The 19,136-nt window shown below is 39.3% G+C and overlaps 2 protein-coding genes across 6 annotated transcripts; both read left to right on the top strand.

Annotated features, from left to right (window-relative positions):
- The first annotated feature begins 2,077 nt into the window (after nt 1–2,077).
- On the top strand, nt 2,078–14,767 carry saal1 (serum amyloid A-like 1). 4 transcript variants are annotated; one of them, XM_061283695.1, is made up of 14 exons: nt 2,078–2,238; nt 2,439–2,635; nt 2,781–2,879; nt 2,956–3,039; nt 3,141–3,220; nt 3,299–3,358; nt 3,434–3,549; nt 3,940–4,102; nt 4,210–4,292; nt 4,369–4,554; nt 4,626–4,783; nt 4,878–4,970; nt 5,221–5,274; nt 14,747–14,767. In XM_061283695.1, exons 1-14 carry the CDS (start codon nt 2,235–2,237, stop codon nt 14,750–14,752), a joined length of 1,383 nt encoding a protein of 460 aa, XP_061139679.1. In that variant the 5' UTR covers nt 2,078–2,234; the 3' UTR covers nt 14,753–14,767. The 4 variants fall into 4 exon arrangements, with proteins under 4 accessions (XP_061139679.1, XP_061139676.1, XP_061139678.1 ...); XM_061283692.1 differs by lacking the exon at nt 14,747–14,767 and adding an exon at nt 7,328–7,702; XM_061283694.1 differs by lacking the exon at nt 14,747–14,767 and adding an exon at nt 7,328–7,451 and having other exon boundaries at nt 5,221–5,310.
- tph1a (tryptophan hydroxylase 1 (tryptophan 5-monooxygenase) a) lies at nt 12,273–19,101 on the top strand. 2 transcript variants are annotated; one of them, XM_061283696.1, is made up of 11 exons: nt 12,273–14,822; nt 15,955–16,086; nt 16,229–16,412; nt 16,492–16,592; nt 16,672–16,739; nt 16,822–17,018; nt 17,089–17,224; nt 17,294–17,420; nt 17,507–17,602; nt 17,911–18,044; nt 18,131–19,101. In XM_061283696.1, exons 1-11 carry the CDS (start codon nt 14,733–14,735, stop codon nt 18,303–18,305), a joined length of 1,440 nt encoding a protein of 479 aa, XP_061139680.1. In that variant the 5' UTR covers nt 12,273–14,732; the 3' UTR covers nt 18,306–19,101. The 2 variants fall into 2 exon arrangements, with proteins under 2 accessions (XP_061139680.1, XP_061139681.1); XM_061283697.1 differs by lacking the exon at nt 12,273–14,822 and adding an exon at nt 15,013–15,343.
- The last annotated feature ends 35 nt before the right edge of the window (nt 19,102–19,136 follow it).

The raw sequence follows: 19,136 nt of genomic DNA on the forward strand, positions 1-19,136 counted from the left end.
GAAAACGAGTTGAATGGAGTTCTGACGCCAATACAATGATACCCACATCCTCCTTGTGACATCATTGAGCAAATTTGCTTGCAGATCAATGGAAAGATTTTCATGAACAAGATATTGAGAAACATAATCTGCCACTGTCACTCAAGTATTAATGACAGAGGAAGGTATTATTCAATTCCTGGTCTTCTATAAAGGTTATTCGAAGTTCTTCCTATCAAGTGCAGTGAATATTTAAAGGGAACAGATGCTGTTGGAAATGAAGTAATATTTTAGGGCATATTTTAAGTACAAGCACACACCAAAAGTGAAGACGCAACATTTCTCACACAAAAGAGGCCACAATCAGCTTTAGTGTATCTCAACACATGTAGTTCCCAACGCTCTAAGGATAAACAATCTTGGATGCGACACCATTACTCTTAAAACAAACTGCGTCATCGGGAGAAGGCTTGTGAAAACTTGAGATGACTTGAATAAACTTGATAATCCTCTAAATCTTGTTAAAACAAATCTCCACAATGCAGTTTAAATTTTTCCCTGAATTAATGTACTTTGATGATTTTTTTTTTTTTTACACAGCTGGGTTTTGGTTTAAATTTTTTTGTAATAATTTCCAAAAAGATGTCTTTGTTTTTTGTAGTGTTCAGGAAATCACCGGTCATCTTGATTAATTTTCTTACACGTTTTTTTTAAACATTTATTTGATTATTATTATTTTTCCATTTCATTTTGCTCTCAAATGCTGAGCTGAATTTTCCCCACATCAAACATATCATGTCAGTGCGATTGTAAAACCCAACTTTTACTTTTAATCATCTTGCGACCTTGAAACAGTATTTACAAACTGGACATGTACCAAGAACAATGCGTGACCTGTTCATTAGTATCAGACCTAAAATGCTGAAACAGTCTTTAATATTCGCTTATCATGAACATTAGGTCTCCAAAATATTCTTACTCATTGTATTATGATTACTTCTTGTAACCGAACACAGGGTTACGTTCCGTGATCCCAAATAGTGATTTAGTGGAAGCTCCTCCAAGTGCAAACAGGGTTACGGACAACTCCCACTATTGTACAGCTGTATGATGAGGACGTGTAGAGTCATTCTTGACTGAAAGCTTTAATTGTGTTGACCCAAGGTGGACAGCAGATGCACCAGATTGCCGAACAGCAATTTTGATTAGCATGGGCATAAATTTGTGACTTTACAATTCTTGTTGGTTACATAAAGATGAGCTTTTTCAACACTTTAACGATAGAACCGATTGAATTGGCTTGCATTTACTCCCTCATTGTATGTGAAGACTGCAGTAGATTCGTAATAATTTGCCAGTTATGAAGCTATCTTGTGTATTGTACCTTAACAGAACATGAAATTAAAAGACAATACATATCGGCCTTGTTGATACACTGAAACTCGTTTTATTCATGTATTTTTCAAACCTTGACTATATAACACGTAGAAATGTTTCCTCTGACATGACAGGTTAATGGTTGGTTTGATCCATGGAAATGATGATCCCATTTCCAAAAACATGACAAGCAAAGGACAGGGTGGACAATGACACTATAGACACTTGTTGCAATTTTTAGCATTTAGTGAGCACGTGTTGGACTCTTACACAACAAGAAGATTTAGTTAGCAAACAGTACTATTTCACAAAGAGCCTTCAATATTCTAAAATGCTTTTTTATCATCTGATATTTCTCACTGACAGAGTGGACATGTTAAAAACTGTAAACATAGTATGACGAAAATTACACAGCAGAGAAATGTATGGGATATGTCAGAATTACATAAATCCAATGAGATTGTATAAAATGAAGGAAGCACATAGCAACTAGTATGTGAACAAATATTCTGCAAAACTTTCATCAACCAACTATATGCGTTATTGATTGCCGCGGTTTAAATAAGGGCCAGAAGAGTAAAGCGCACACTGAATTAAATATGAGAAGAAAAAAAGAAATCCAAATGCAATATTAGGCAAATCGTTAGCCAGCAACCCTCAAGTAGGTCCCATAAACATGTGATCCCTCAATTGTCCGCGGGGGCGCCATTGGGTTGAACTGTGATCCGTATACTTCACGAAGAAGACAGCGATGTCCCGACAATGCGCATGCGCTAGCTGTTCAACTTGTATGGTTGTAATAATTTGAAAAGGATTCTACTTTCCAATGCTACACGCAATCGCCACCGATTATTATGTCTAGTGAATAAACGGCAACAATGGGTAAGTCCGAATATTTACATCGTAGGTGTGCATCAGAAAAATTGATTGATCTAAGCTTTGCCAATGGGTAGCATTTAGCTAAAGTTGTAAAGCACATTGATGTTTCTTAATGGTCACTTATTAGCTCAAACACGATTTGGGACTGTCGATTCTGTCCTATTGACGAGTATATTACTCCATTTTCACTTTTCTAATTTCAGATCACAGCATTGATGATGCTGAAGACTTAGTAAGAGAGACAAGCTCACCACTGAAAGATCTCTCCCCACAAATGGAACGGAATCCATCACCTCCTCCAAATACAGCCGATGGAGATGAGGCTGAAGAGACAGATGCAATTGGAGACACAGTATACAGCAAGCACTGGCTTTTCAGCACACTGTCTCGTCTCATCCAGGTTACGAGAAAAAAAATCTTTGCAGTTTTTAGAATGAAAAAAAAATCTTGATTTTTTTAAATGATGCATTGTTGATGTGCAAGCCTTGCAACATTGGCCGCTTTTGTTTGTCACACATTGGAATCATGACATGTCACTCCCTCAGATGGTCACAAAATTTTCAGAGGAGTCAGATGGCCAGATGCAACTCGCTGATGATGAGGAAGATGATCTATGTCGAGTTTGGGACATGGCAATGGATAAGGTGGGTGTGTCATTGTTAATGTCAAGCCTTGGTTACATAGTAATATATGTATTTGTTTTTAATTTACTGTGTGCAGGATGTGGCTGGTTTCCTGCAAGAGTTCAAAGCTACAGACATCCTTCTTGGAGTGATTGCCAAGTCTACTAATCCACGTCTGACAGTAAGTTTCCTTGTTGAACTTTGTAACATTTTATTCAACTCAACACAACATTATTTATGAGCCTGTACATTTTATTAAAGTTCTTTGTTGTGCTTCCGTAGGAAATTTGTGTAGGAATACTTGGAAACATTGCTTGCTTTCCAGACACTTGTTTGACTCTTAGCCAAAATGAGGATTTGGGGTAAATGACAGCCTGCATTCAAATATATACGAAGTTGTCGTTCATCCTTTTTTGATGCGATTTCCCGTTTGTCCACAGGGCGGTGCTGTTGCTTCTGTTTGGAGATACCGATCCACCCACCCTTCTAGAGACAAGCAGGTGTCGTGAGCATCTTCTGAGAGGGCGTCAGACAACCCTCAGCAAATTCTTCATTTTCTCTTGTGATGTTTACAGATTGATTCTGACCTGCCTTTCCCAAAAAGATGTCACTTCCCTCTGGCTTCAGCGAATACGACAGCAGACGTCTGTGCGCGCCAACCTCCTTTTCATCATGTCCAGTTCAACCAACAGTATTTACATTTACTTACTTTTACAAATGCTTCAGTGCGATGTGCGCCACCCGTAACGTTAGCTTCAACTGCACAATATAGTTACCGAAAATCTGTTTTTTCAGCAGGATGCCATCTGGTTTGTGAATGATGACATAATGTAAACTTCACTTGAGACAAGAAAAAGGGACCAACAGCTATCGTCATACAATATAAACGCAGATCATTTCATAAAGTCACAAACTAAAACAATGACGTATTATTTTAGGTGCATGTTTCATTTTGGCTTGTGTACATAAGTATGACAAATGAGACTATGTTAGATAACACACCAGGCTTACACGACATTTTGTCCTTGTCAGCAACTCTTTGTCCCATTGATTACTGACGTTAGTGGTGCTGTTTTTCCAGCGGACCTTCTTGAGAAAGTAGGCGAGCTCGTTGACAAGTTGTTTGACCTTGATGAGGAGCTGATGAAAAGTTGGATCACAGCTCAGCCTGGTGAGCAGAGCGATGATGGGGATAGCTGTCTGGATTTAGCCTCATGCCTTCTCGAGGCTGCCAAGCAGCTTAGGTATGAGTCTCCAGCTGAAAGTGCATTGTATTTATTATATTTATTTTTTTCTTTCTTTATTCATTTATTTATTTATCTCATTTTATTTTATTTATTTATGCATACAGATCAGAGAGTCCAAACGGCTTGGAGGTTTACCTTCATATTATGCAGCTCTTAACTACTGTAAACGAGGGCATTCAAATGTTTGGTAAGTGCGATGAACGCAGTTATGGGATCCATTCAGCAGTTTAAACAGAACAAATTGTCCCATTTGTTTCTTCCAGCTTCCATTGAAGGACCAGGAAAAGCTATATGGAATTTTGTGTGTGAGGTTGTCTGCGATGACCTCTGCCAGCCAAATGATCTTGCAGTTGTTCTGCAGGAGCAGAAAGGTGCTTTGGTGCAGGCCTTTTCTGTTTTACAAGCGCTCTATGGGTTCCAGGGACAGTCGGGCAGCAAAGATGACACAAGTAAGTGTCATTATTTCCACTTGCAACAAATTGCAGGCAGTCTGAATATGTTGTTGTTCTTTTTCTCTAAGGTCTGTCTCTTGTTGGAGCAATTTTGAGGGTGATGCAGTGCCAGAGTGACCACAAAGAAGATTCTACGAGTAAGGAAGATGCTCAAGATGAGCAGCTCCTAACTTTATCAGAAATCACAAGTGAATTTCTGTCAGACATATGTAGTCGGACCTCCAAGGTAATGTTGAAAGTGTCACAGGAGATTTTTAGATTAGTGAAGCCAAGACTGACCTAAAAATAAAAACCACTATATATATTTTTTTTTCTTGCAGGACACGGTAACAGCCTTAGTAAAGCGAGGTTACCTGACAGAGAAGAACTATCCTACGGCTTTTGGAAGTTTACTTCCCAACTATCAGACATCAGTAAGTTCATTTCAGTATCTTCATATTCAAGCAAAAGATGTTTGCAGACCTGTGAAGATGTCTAATTTAATTTGGCTCGTTATTTTTAACAGGACCATAATAGGAATTTGATTTTTCAAGTTTTGCTTTATCGTCAAGTCGTAATAACGGAAGAAAAAAAAAAATTAAAATCTTGGTCTTTGTGTCAGGTGAGCAACTCATGTGGAAAATTAACCTAACTATTTTTTTCCCCACTTCTTTCATCTGGTAGTTTCAACACTTGCTGCTCATGTTGTCCCAAGCGGATCCTGACTTAGCTGACAAGGTGAGGAAGAAGTTTCCTGTCTGATGGCCGCCGCAGGTCAGTGTTCAGCTCTCGCTCGGACAGTTCCGCTTGCTTTTTCCGGAAGCTTTCTTCCCCCTCCAGACCTGCCCCAGTTCCAATATTTGACTTTCCACTGGAGAGTCATTCATCCAACTTAGTCAGTCCATGATTTTTGACAAACTGACTTTTTTTATTCTTAGTATTTCCCTCTACTTGCATTGTTCTCTGAATATAACTTTTTTTTTTTTTTGTATTTTTTGATTGTTTTTTTTAATCATTAAAGATACTCCTTTTTGTGTAAAGGTTGTTCTTCATGTTCTACATGAGGCCATATGATAAAAAAAAAAAAAAAACACTAAAAAGCCCTTTGAACCAAATTCTGTCTTTTATTTCTTGCATCATCTGAACCTCACCGAACTGGTATTGAGTCATCTCTCCCAAGCGTATGAGTAATGGTACTAATGCTGATTGGCAACATCAAGTGTTTACCCGAGGGTGACAGTCACCTAGTAAGGACAATAACATTAGATGAAAGGCTCATGCCTGGCAACAATGAGCTCATTTGCTTTCCAAATGCACCATTTCGTCCACTCACGGCAAAGAACAGACCTGCCTACGTATTACCGGCGTGCTTACCAGGAGGGTGCTGTGAATATAGCAGCTTTTTAATTAAAGCTTGGATTGATATGGAGAACACGCTTTCGAATGGAAATCTGGAGATGGTGAGCATGTAAGCAGGGACACAGATCACCTCATGGGAACAAAAAAAAACTGTTTTTTAAATCTGGGTTGTACACGCAGTACCTTAACTAGGATGTTTGTGTAGCATAGAATAATTCAGATTGAAACGTGCGTGGCCTTTAAAGATGGACGACGGACTGTGACTTACACTCTAACGGGCGCTAGGCCCTTAGGTGTCCCTCCCGGGCGAGTCACGTCACCCAGATGAGAATGAAGCCCAGATGCTTGCCGCCACCCTGCCAAACTTGATCGGCGGTCTGCCAGTCTCGGGCGCCGTGTGATATGATCCGACGGCACGCTCGTAACATGAGGCTGTCCATCTGACGCTGATGTTTGATGGCAGTTATTAACTTTTAACTTTTCAGCGCCGCCCACGCTGTTCTTTGTCATGACCTGACATTTCGGTGAAACATGTTCTATTTTGATGTTGTCTTTATGTGAATGTTTACATTTCAAGATATGAACGTCACATCATGTACACAAAGACCAATAAGTACATTGCCTTTTATCTAGCACTTGATATTTTATTTAATTTTATTAAACCAGCTCAGTGGCCTAGTGGTAGAGTGTCCTCCCTGAGACTGGAAGGTTGTGGGTTCAAACTCCGGCCGGGTCATACCAAAGACTAGACCCATTGCCTCCCCGCTTGGCACTCATCATTAAGGGTTGGAATTGGGGGGTTAGATCACCAAATGATTCCCGAGCGCGGCACCGCTGCTGCTCACTGCTCCCCTCTCCCCCAGGGGATGGATCAAAATCAAATGGGGATGGGTTAAATGCAGAGGACAAATTTCATAACACCCAGATGTGTGTGTGACGATCATTGGGACTTTAACTTTAATTCTTCCCTTAAATGTACAACAGCGGTATTGGTCCAAATTTTTAAGAAATTTATGTTTCAAGTTGGCTATCTAATTTTTTAGATTGTTTTTTTGAATGAAGAAACTTAAAGAGCTTTGTTTTGATGCATATTTCAAAATAGCATCTATGACATCACTCTGTATAACTTGATGTTCTGCAACAAGGAGCGGAATGACAACATTCACCAATGAGCGATACGTTTTCAAGGATGTTCACCCATTTCTATGCTTTTTTGTGACTATTCCAGTCCCTCTGTATGTAATTCATACGGTCACTAAACTAAGCATTATTATAGTATCAGTAAATATCCCAACTAAAATGTGTTCATGGGAGGAATCACAAAAATAATTGGTGTATTTTTCTGAGTTGCAAATGGATGCAACTGCAAACGTGTTGCTGGGTGAGCAGGAGCAATAATGACGTCCGTGGTGTCGTGTCCTTTCATTCCTAGGCCCGGCCGTCTTATTCAGAAGCACCTGGTCTTGGCATGCTCATATTCAAACGTGATGCTTTCGGATGTGATCAAAGCGGCTTTCTGCTTGCCTACTGCCTTCTTTGGCTTTCTGTCTCCTGTCAGCTGATCATAATGAATAGACAAGTGACGTGCGGCTAAAATGACGCAGATTCTCCCAATGGTATTCACTACATGTTATGCTCATGTCGGACCAAAACTGTCAAATCCAAAAATACTACATTAAAGTGAAAATAAAAACAAATCTAAAAAAAATTATTTGAAAAATACATTTGAAATATTTAAAAAGGTTTAATTTTGTATTCATTTCCACATATTGTTTGGGTTTTATTTTTAACTTTTCACATGTTTCTACTTATTTTCAGTTTGATTGGATCTTTTCCTGTTGTATTTATTTCATGTTTCAAATAAAAACAAATCAAAAAAAATTATATAATTTGAAAAATAAATTTAAAAATATTTAAATTGGTTTAATTTTGTATTCATTTCCACATATATTTTCCTTTTTATTTTTTATTTTTCACATTTATCTACTTCTCAGTTTGATTTTGCTTTCATATTTATTTTATGTTGCATTTACCTCATTCACGGTAGTTGTTTGCATTGTGAATGTGGCAGGTGTTTACAAGTGCAGCTGCATCTTGTCCTTGTGCACACGATGCTTGTCACCAAGTAGCATGCACCGCTGTTTGCTGTGCCGTGAAAGAATTGGCGCTAATTAAAGCTACGGGAGGAAATGCACGTAAGCAGGCCATTCACTGTTCTCGTTTAAACAAGAGCCAGGCTCGTGTGAAAAGATTCTATTGACAGAAAGCATCCTGAGGACCTTGAGTTCATTGTTGAAATTCAATAAGCATACTTTTCATTGGTATAATGTTTTAATAGGAAGGATTCACTTAAATTGAAACACAAAGCCCTGCAACTGAATAATTTCATTTTTTATATGGTTCCATTATTTTTTTCTAAAACCTTAAATAAGAGTAAATGTATTTCACAGGATTGACAGGAATTTAAATCTCTACTGAGATTTTGTAGTTAATGAATTATTAGTCTATCATAGAGCTTTGTTTGGTCCAGTCACCATATAGTGAGATTTCAATCTAATAAATGTGTTGGGCAGCGCCTCGCGTGAGATTAGCCATCCAAATCTCCTGTAGCTTGATGCTCAGACACAAAGTAAATCCTCTTTGATTAAAGTGAACAGAACTGGGACAGACTCACGCTCAGACAGGTCTGCCACACGGCGTACTACCCCAACTGACAGATCTCCACTGTCATCATACCCATTGAGACCAATGACATCAAACTCCATCAGTCAGAGACTCTCACACAACATTTTCGCACACTCATCTCCACCGTTTCTGCAACTGGTAAGGCCTTCATTATCTCCGGCCCCTTTCCATCTCCACGACTCACCGACACCCAGTTCAGTCGGATCCGTGATCTACACATCTGGCTCCAGGCCCATTGCACCGCCAACACGATCCCCTATACCAGTGCTTCTCAATTATTTTCTGTTACGCCCCCCCCTAGCAAGAAGAAAACTATTCGCGCCCCCCCTCCCCACCGTGACTATCCTAACTTGTCTTGTAAGTCGTAAAATGTTGCACTGTCGCAAACGTGACAGAAGTAACAATGAGAGCGCCACTGCCCCCTGCTGTAGTAAACGCGCAATTACACTTTATTCTAGTACTGCCAAAAAAAAAGCCTGTTCCCCAGGGTCACACGCGCCCCCTCAGGAATAGCACCGCGCCCCCCAAGGGGGGCGCGCCCCACTATTTGAGAAGCACTGCCCTATACCAATAACTTCACAACCTTCTGGAAACAGCACAATCTTTTTGCAAGGGACGGTTTACACCTCAACCAGGCGGGGGCACGGCTGCTTTCCCTCTCCATGGAGCTCACTGGAATCCCTGGACTGGCTCCATGAGTCGTGACGCGAGGATAGTCCGATCCATTCTCTCCCTAACAATAACAGTTCACCTCCCCTCAGACCTCGGCCTAACCAAGATCCCCCCGCTCCCCCACACGCTACTCCTCACACCTGGCCCCAATACTCACTGAACAAGGCAAACCACATCTTCTCATCATTACAGAATCGTGGCTTTGTCCTATCACACTAGACTCGTTTATCTCCATAGACAATTATCAACTACACAGAAGAGACCGGCCAAATAAACCTGGTGGTAGTATTCTATTACTAGTAAATAAATGATATGCACACACAGTAACCCCAATCACAACAGAAACAGAAACAATGCAACTGGTCATCAGTTTTATCAACCAACATGCAATCACAGTTATTGCCAGTTACAGGCCGCCAAACACAAACCCCACAGATTATATTAAAAATCTATCCAATGTTATAAAAAATATAAAAACAAAGGAATATATCATAATTGGCAACCTGAATAGACTACAAAGACAAATCATCCAAACCTCTAAAAAGCATGGCAGAAAAATTAGGACTCCACCAACTGATAAAAGAACCAACTAGAATATGTCACACTCGCAGCTCTATTCTTGATCTTATCTTCACCAATCAACCCGCAAAATATAGCATACCAGGAGTCATCCACGTAACTGTATCAGACAATTCTCTCATATACACAGTTAGGAAAAACCCGAAACCTCGGAAAAATCATCAACAGTGCACTATTTCAAATATACCAAGATCTAAGCTACTATGGAAGTTTATCTGTGCCATCGGATTTTGAATTCGAATTTGTAGCACTGAATTTTTTTACATCCAATTTTTAACACTGAATTTTTTTTTGCATCTAAATCAGACTTTGAATTTTAAAAGCCATCGAATTTCTAGCACTGAATTTTTTTTTCCTAAGACTTTTTTTTCAATGTCTCAAAAAATTCAGTGTCAAAAAATTCAATGTCTTAAAAAATTCAGTGTAAAAAAATTCGACATCTCAAAAAATTCAATGTAAAAAAATTCAATGTCTAAAAAAATTCAGTGTAAAAAAATTCGATGTCTCCAAAAATTCAGTGTAAAAATATTCAGCGCGGACATCCGGGGTAACCAAGGGAGAAGTAATCGATCCCTGTATCAAATCATCCAACGTTCAGCCAATCAAGTTAAACTCCATTGGTCATGTGACGTCGAAACAGGAACGTCGTGAAGTTCAAAGGTAACAGTAACAGTTAATACTGTAATACTGTAATGAACTTGAACTTCACGACGTTCCTGTTTCGACGTCACATGACCAATGGAGCGTAACTTGATTGGCTGAACGTTGGATGATTTGATACAGGGATCGATTACTTCTCCCTTGGTTACCCCGGATGTCCGCGCTGAATATTTTTACACTGAATTTTTGGAGACATCGAATTTTTTTACACTGAATTTTTTTAGACATTGAATTTTTTTACATTGAATTTTTTGAGATGTCGAATTTTTTTACACTGAATTTTTTAAGACATTGAATTTTTTGACACTGGATTTTTTGAGACATTGAAAAAAAAGTCTTAGGAAAAAAAAATTCAGTGCTAGAAATTCGATGGCTTTTAAAATTCAAAGTCTGATTTAGATGCAAAAAAAAATTCAGTGTTAAAAATTGGATGTAAAAAAATTCAGTGCTACAAATTCGAATTCAAAATCCGATGGCACAGATAAACTTCCATAAGCTACCACACTATGAAACTGAAATAAAGAATATTGATTGGAGCAATCAACTAGCTCTCACCGACCCAGAACAAACCTTAGCAGATTTCCAGAAACGTATAGAAGCCATACAGAAAAAATACACTACTACCAGAAAACCCAGTCTACGACAGAATAAATTACCATGGATAAAGTCAGATATTCTCAATTTAATCGCACAGAAAACCACTGCACTTAAATTGTATAGGTCAATAAAAACTATTGAAAATAAAACAGCTCTCACACATCTTAGAAATAAATGCACCTTAGAGATAAGTAAGGCCAAGTTCCTGGGGGTGCACATCAGTGAGGATCTCTCCTGGTCCACCAACACCGCATCACTGGCAAAGAAAGCCCAGCGCCGCCTGTACTTCCTGCGGAAACTCAGGCGAGCGAGCGCTCCTCCGGCCGTCATGACTACATTTTACCGCGGCACCATTGAGAGCGTCCTCTCCAGCTGTATTGCTGTTTGGGGTGGCGGCTGCACTGACTACAACTTGAAAGTCCTGCAGCACATAGTGAACACGGCTGGTAAGATTATTGGTGCTTCGCTCCCCTCCTTGAAGGACATTTACACCTCCCATCTCACCCGCAAGGCGACCACGATTGTGAGTGATGTGAGTCACCCCGCTCACTCTTTGTTTGAGCTTCTGCCCTCTGGGAAGAGGTACAGGAGCCTGCACTCTCGCACCACCAGACTCTCCAACAGCTTCATACTCCAGGCTGTTAGGATCCTGAACTCGCCCCCCCTTTCTGCGTAGCGTCCTGTACTTTGCGCTATGCTTACTGTCTGCTGTACGCACACTGGCTCAGTTTTGCTCCTCTTATTTATTGGGTTATTTGTTTATTATTTATTCATCACCCATTTTATTTATTTATTAGTTATTGTTTGTGCATTCTTGTTTTTATTTTGTGTCGTCTACTTGTATGTTTATCGTGTACTGTGTCTCGTCACCGTGGGATGGAGGAAACGGGATTTCGGTTTCCTTGTGTGTCTGGACATATGAAGGGATTGACAATAAAGTGACTTTGAACTTTTTGAACTTTTTAATATCAAACCAAACTTGCGCCCATTAACAATAATATATACAGTGCCTTGCGAAAGTATTCGCCCCCCTTGAACTTTTCAACATTTCGCCTCATTTCAGGCTTCAAACATAAAGATATAAAATTTAATTTTTTTGTCAAGAATCAACAAGTGGGACACAATCGTGAAGTGGAACGAAATTTATTGGATAATTTAAACTTTTTTAACAAATAAAAAACTGAAAAGTGGGGCGTGCAATATTATTCGGCCCCCTTGCGCTAATACCTTGTAGCGCCACCTTTTGCTGCAATTACAGCTGCAAGTCGCTTGGGGTATGTCTCTATAAGTTTTGCACATCGAGAGACTGGAATTCTTGCCCATTCTTCCTTGCAAAACAGCTCGAGCTCAGTGAGGTTGGATGGAGAGCGTTTGTGAACAGCAATCTTCAGCTCTTTCCACAGACTCTCGATTGGATTCAGGTCTGGACTTTGACTTGGCCATTCTAACACCTGGATACGTCTATTTGTGAACCTTTCCATTGTAGATTTGGCTTTATGTTTTGGATCATTGTCCTGTTGGAAGATAAATCTCCGTCCCAGTCTCAGGTCTTTTGCGGACTCCAACAGTTTTTCTTCCAGAATGGTGCTGTATTTGGCTCCATCCATCTTCCCATCAATTCTGATACTCCTTCCATTTCAATATAATTGCTTGCACAGTGCTCCTTGAGATGTTTAAAGCTTGGGAAATCTTTTTGTATCCAAATCCGGCTTTAAACTTCTCCACAACAGTATCTCGGACCTGCCTGGTGTGTTCCTTTGTCTTCATGGACATTCTCTGCGCTTTAAACAGAACCCTGAGACTGTCAAAGAGCAGGTGCATTTATACGGAGACTTGATTACACACAGGAGCATTCTATTTATCATCATCAGTCATTTAGGACAACATTGGATCATTCAAAGCTCCTCACTGAACTTCTGGAGTGAGTTTGCTGCACTGAAAGTAAAGGGGCCGAATAATATTGCACGCCCCACTTTTCCGTTTTTTATTTGTTAAAAAAGTTTAAATTATCCAATAAATTTCGTTCCACTTCTCGATTGTGTCCCACTTGTTGTTGATTGTTGAAACATTATATCTTTGTGTTTGAAGCCTGAAATGTGGCGAAATGTTGAAATGTTCAAGGGGGATGAATACTTTCGCAAGGCCGTGTGTTAATATATTGGATATATTGTATTGAAATGTATGTAATGTTATAGGAACCTGCTGTAAAACAGTTCTTGAACTGTCAGGCCAGTCCATGAAACTTTGATGTTACATGTCAACCTTTCCTTTAAATAAACTGAGGAGAAAGTCATTCTAATCTGTTGTAAATATAAAAAGTTCACATCATCAAGTGAGTGAGTTTTGTCATCTTTTGGGGCAATTTAATTTTATTATATCTTTTTGGATTCGCCAATGAGCCACCTTATTCATTAGCTACAATCAATGTCTTAAGAATTCCATGACCTAGAATAAAAACTGTATTTTGCTTAAGCCCCCAGATATGTCATTATTTCTGCTAAAAAAAAAAAATGCTTTAGCCATTAGATTGCTTTAAAAAATGTAAATTCATCATGATTCAACCTACTTTGTTAAATATGGTGCTAACTGAATTCCTGTTTGTGCAGCAATAATTGTTTCTTTTATGAGCACAGACTTCCTGTGCACTGATTTCTACTGTGTTAATTATAAGCCAGATTTATTTTAAATCCTTCCTAGTGACCACCATTTAACCCTTGTGCTCCATAAAAATCATTTAAAACATATATCAGTAAGCGCTCACATTATTGTTGACTCATACCTCTCCCCCTCTATATTTTTGCATAATATTGCTAATAAGTGCTGATCTGAGTCCAGCTTCTGACTGGAGGAAGTTGGCCTGGTTGCTTCCTCGATTGTGTAAGGCAAGCGTCTCTGTCACGGGTGACATAGGCCAGATCCACCTGAGACGAGCGCCATGTGCATCCGCCACATGTACCAGCACAGTCGAGCTGCCGAGAGTTGGCCGTGTTGTTTTAAGTCACTTATTTAAAGCTTGCACTTGTTTTAATTGGCCCCCTTTTTCACTGATTGCTTTGGAGAAAGCAAACATGTAGATTATTGGTGTCATGTGCACCCAAACCCGAATCTGCTTACTGTGCAGAGCTGGGAAGGGGGTGGGGGGTATGTTGGGATCATTGCACAATGAAGGCAGGTGGTCTACGCTCTTAAATCCTCTTAAACCTTGACCTCCTCTTTGGCCAAACTACCGGAATGAACTCTGTAATGTTTTCCAGCATCAATGTCGACATTGTCTATGCTTAACTGTGTTTGATTTTTTTTTATTCATCTGCATAAAAAATGACTTTGCAACTATAAATTAAAAAAACTTCCAGCTTGCCAAAATCAGGCTTTGTGATTGGTTGTAAAGCTTTTTTTAAAAAAATAGATGGCGTATTTTCCCACCCAAATTACGTAAGTGATGATGCTCTTTTTTCATTTGCTGCTGTCCCTGAGATTATTGGCCTCCTAAACCCCCCTCCTCGTTCTCTCTGTGGTTAAATAGCAAGCGCGCTGGTTCTCAGGGTTACACATCCTGCTTTACATCGAGGGGGGCTGACAGATAATCCACTTGCAACGGCTGAATTAATACAGTTGAGGTGGAAAAAGCCAAGCTGCATTTTGAAATGTATTCCAACAGGATTGATGGACCTCGAAGGGGGAGATCATTCGACTCAATGAATAAAGCCTATGAAGAAAAACTACTCAACAATGAGGTAAGAGAATTTTCATTCTTTTGACCAAAATACTAAAGATATTTTGTCACATAAATTTATTTCAAGGATTTTTTTTCAATTAATTCAATTGAAGTTACTTTTTTTTCTTAAATTATTTTTTCATTTGATTATTTTAAAGAAATACTAATAAAATTGTATTGAAAAAGCAGATTTAATTTACCGCAAAACAAAAAGGGAAAATCACAACAAATGATGCTGTCTATCAGACTATTCCCAGAAAAAATTCTAAAATACTTTTCTACACTGGGGGGTGAAAGGCACGCTGCCTGCTCAGATTTGAACTCACGAGGGGTTAATAAAAGGCTTTCCCTTAACTCTACAAGCGATTGCTGCAGGGCGATTTGAGGAAACAGAGACAAGTTCATCTTGGTTAAACCGAGACGCACAAAATTGACCCGGGACAACCTGATGCAGTGATGTTTTCAGGGGCCTTACAGACATGGATCCACCGAAAAATACTCACCCGGGTGGTTTGTGCTACACTTGAAAGGCAAAATATGGTAGGCAGCAACTATATATTGTGGGAAAATGTTAGAATAAGAATGTCTTGAATTGTAATGTGTTCCAATTTCTGCATATGACAATGTTATTTTAAATGCTACTATGTTACTTGATAAGGATTATAATGAATTTTCCCATGGCGTGAGCATATGTGCGTCAACGTGAGGGTACTGTCCCTGGTTCTGAAACTGGAATCTCGTGACGTTAATCTCTGCATGTGTGCCTCTGTCTGTCTGAGACATTGACATACTTAGCGCGTTCTTATCTGCATATGTGGAAATTTGGATGGCGCCATGCTTTTAAGTGGCTGTAGCTTATTTGACATGAGTCGCTATAAAAGCAATCAACAAAAGGGAATATTTTTATTTTGCAGGAATCATTATGAACTGATTATAAGAATAATTAATTGCATAATTACTTAATATAATCATTGTTAATTTTATAACGTATTTTTTTTCTTCCAAGGTATTCAGAATATTTACTTGGATATGCAAATCATGCAAGTAACTTTTAAGTAGAAATGAAAAGAAAAGGTGCTAATTCCTTTGTACCTCACATTGTATATTTTTTGCGATCCATGCTTTCAACTATGAATGATTACTGTTTCCAGATTAACAAATCAACCTTCACAAAAATAGAAGAAAACACTGAGAAGAATACACTGGAGAAAGGCAGAGCAACAATTATCTTTTCTCTTAAGAATGAAGTGGGAGGACTTGTAAAGGCACTCAAACTCTTCCAGGTATGAATATATTATCATATTTACATCTTAAATTTTTTAATTACTGTTTGGTGATCGGTACCGTGTGGTTGGTTTATAATGGTATATTATTTTGATTTACACACAGTTTAACTGGAAGATAAACTTTTTTCATGGGTTGCAGGAAAATCACGTCAACCTAGTGCACATCGAGTCCAGGAAATCGAAAAGGCGCAACTCCGAGTTTGAAATCTTTGTGGACTGTGACAGCAACCACGAACAACTCAACGAAATCATCCAGCTGTTGCGGAAGCATGTGAGCGTGGTGGACATGGAGCCTCCAGATAATTCCTGTCTACCGGAGGAAGGTATAGTCACGTTTTATATTCTTTTTTTTTTTTTTTATTTGTCTATCATTAATCTAACTCACTCAAGCGTCACCGACAGATATGCAGAATGTACCGTGGTTCCCAAAGCAAATATCCGACTTGGACAAGTGTGCCAATCGTGTCCTGATGTACGGTTCTGATTTGGATGCTGATCATCCGGTATGTGGGAGCAATTCCATTTAGTAATTGCACTCTTCACCTTTTAATAATTTTTATTTGTTCTATTGGACTCCTTCAGGGTTTCAAGGACAATGTCTACCGCAAAAGACGAAAGTATTTTGCAGATCTTGCAATGGCCTACAAACAGTAAGCTTTGTTAAGTCTCATTTAGGAATTAGTGGAATGTTTTTTTTTGTGTAACCGACGGGGGATTTCATGTTTTCCAAAGCGGTGAGCTGATTCCTCGCATAGAGTTTACAGAGGAGGAAGTGAAAACATGGGGTGTTGTGTATAGAGAGCTCAACAAGTTGTACCCCAGCCACGCTTGTAGGGAATACTTGAAAAACTTGCCACTGCTCTCCAAATACTGTGAATGTCGAGAAGACAATATTCCCCAACTGGAAGACGTTTCTCGCTTCCTCAGGGGTGAGTTTTGTTAAATTTGAATATCCCATTGTGTTGATTTTGAAATGCTAAAGATGTTGGTGTTCTCCAGAACGCACCGGGTTTACCATCAGGCCTGTGGCTGGTTACCTGTCCCCTCGTGACTTCCTGGCTGGTTTGGCTTTCCGTGTTTTCCATTGCACCCAGTATGTGCGACACAGCTCTGACCCCTTATACACCCCTGAGCCGTGAGTATTACACAGCACGCAAATGTGAAGAAGAAAGCAGGCATTCATGAAAAGCTGATCATTATCCAGGGACACGTGTCATGAGCTGCTGGGTCACGTCCCCTTACTGGCGGAGCCCAGTTTTGCACAATTTTCCCAGGAGATCGGCCTGGCTTCATTGGGAGCCTCGGACGACTCTATTCAGAAACTGGCCACAGTGAGTGAACTTGCTAAAGCCTGTATTTGAATCGATGCTTTCATGCTTGATTTCCATGACTCCTTTTGTCTTTTTTTTTGTTTCAGTGTTATTTTTTCACAGTGGAGTTTGGCCTATGCAAACAGGAAGGACAGCTGAGAGCATATGGGGCTGGACTGCTTTCATCCATCAGTGAGCTCAAGGTGAAAACATAAACAATTGAACCTGGATTTTATTTTATTTTATTTTGTTTTTTTTTTTTATTTTATTTTATTTTATTTTTTTAGCCAAATTGGTTGGGTTGCTAAAGTGCTCTAGCTGCACAACAATGTTCTCAGCCAGGAACTGTCAGATAGATGTTCAAGGCATTCTATCTTATGTGAAACCAGTCCTGGAACTTTTTTGACAGTATAAATCACAGCTGCTCTTCTTTTTATCCGCACTGTCACAGTCCTTGTTTCCGATCAGATTCAATCAAGTGTCAGCTAAGGTACATTGTCCTCTTTTGCAGCACGCCCTTTCTGGAAAATCAAAGATCATGCCATTCGACCCCAAAGTAACATCCAAACAAGAATGCATCATCACAACTTTTCAGGATGTTTACTTTGTATCAGACAGCTTTGAGGAGGCCAAAGTCAAGATGAGGTAAACATGATCTACTCGCGAATCCTTATCCAAATTCTAGATTATGACGATTTAAGAGGAAAATTTCTTCATTTCGTTTATTCCAGGGAGTTTGCCAAGACCATCAAGCGTCCCTTCACAGTACGGTACAACCCCTACACCCAAAGTGTGGATGTGCTTAAAGACACTCCCAGCATCAACAGTGTTGTGGAGGAACTCCGACATGAGCTCGACATTGTGGGTGACGCGCTGAACCGCCTCAACAAGCAACTCGGAGTCTGAAATTTTAAAGGCCGCTTGCAGCCCTTTTGTGTCGTACCCCCCAAGCACTGCTGCTCTAGATATGCTGCTTGTGTATCAACCTTTGTCATTGAATGTGCACTAATTTTGACAAAAATACCCTGTTGTCCCTCCTGCGTACAGAGACAGTCATGCTATGATGTCAGTGAATTGCACAAACCAAAAGATTCATTTATTTGGCTTTTACTCTGCATCCTGTCTGTATGCTTTTGTACCAGAAAATCCCCTCAATTCAAGTCAACCCTGTTGGCTAACCTGCTGTTGTACATGATATTGTGATTTTTTTTTTGTTTTTTATTGTTTTGTTTCATTATCCAATCTTCCTCACACTTGTGATTAAATATAAAATGCACCTTTATATTTTTATTGTCTAAGTATCATGCTTCTTTCTGTGTAATGCTGAGTGAAATTATACGAGCAATGTAATGAAAGTATTTTGGTGGTTTATTCTGACAAGCCCATGCACCCCTCTGTGTAATGCTGAGTGAAATTATACGAGCAATGTAATGAAAGTATTTTGGTGGTTTATTCTGACAAGCCCATGCACCCCTTCCAGTAATAGGCCTACATTTTTAAATGCAGATATAGCTTCAGAGCTCTTCTGAAATAACAAAAAAAAAACATATTTTTCTACAAATCAATGTATAGACATAAGAGTTAATTATGGTGTCTAAAATGTCTTTTGCCTCAATTTGGTAGAAATCGTTATAACTGCTTCTGTAGTATGTATATGTGCATATTTCTAGTTTATTGCATGAAATTAAAATGTTTGAATCAACTTTTGGAATTCTAGTTTGAGGACTGCGGTTGATA

This window comes from Syngnathus typhle, linkage group LG7 (genome assembly GCF_033458585.1).
Source record: "Syngnathus typhle isolate RoL2023-S1 ecotype Sweden linkage group LG7, RoL_Styp_1.0, whole genome shotgun sequence".
NCBI classification, from domain to species: Eukaryota; Metazoa; Chordata; class Actinopteri; order Syngnathiformes; family Syngnathidae; genus Syngnathus; species Syngnathus typhle.

Bases quoted from the DNA above. Each gene is read 5' to 3' on its own strand.
- saal1 (XM_061283692.1), top strand. The intron at 4,555-4,625 runs GTAAGTGTCATT...TTTTTCTCTAAG, and splicing joins GGGCAGCAAAGATGACACAA to GTCTGTCTCTTGTTGGAGCA. The intron at 4,971-5,220 runs GTAAGTTCATTT...TTCATCTGGTAG, and splicing joins TTCCCAACTATCAGACATCA to TTTCAACACTTGCTGCTCAT.
- tph1a (XM_061283696.1), top strand. From the start codon at position 14,733: ATGTATTCCAACAGGATTGATGGACCTCGAAGGGGGAGATCATTCGAC. The intron at 17,019-17,088 runs GTGAGTTTTGTT...GGTGTTCTCCAG, and splicing joins CGTTTCTCGCTTCCTCAGGG to AACGCACCGGGTTTACCATC. The intron at 17,603-17,910 runs GTGAAAACATAA...CCTCTTTTGCAG, and splicing joins CATCCATCAGTGAGCTCAAG to CACGCCCTTTCTGGAAAATC.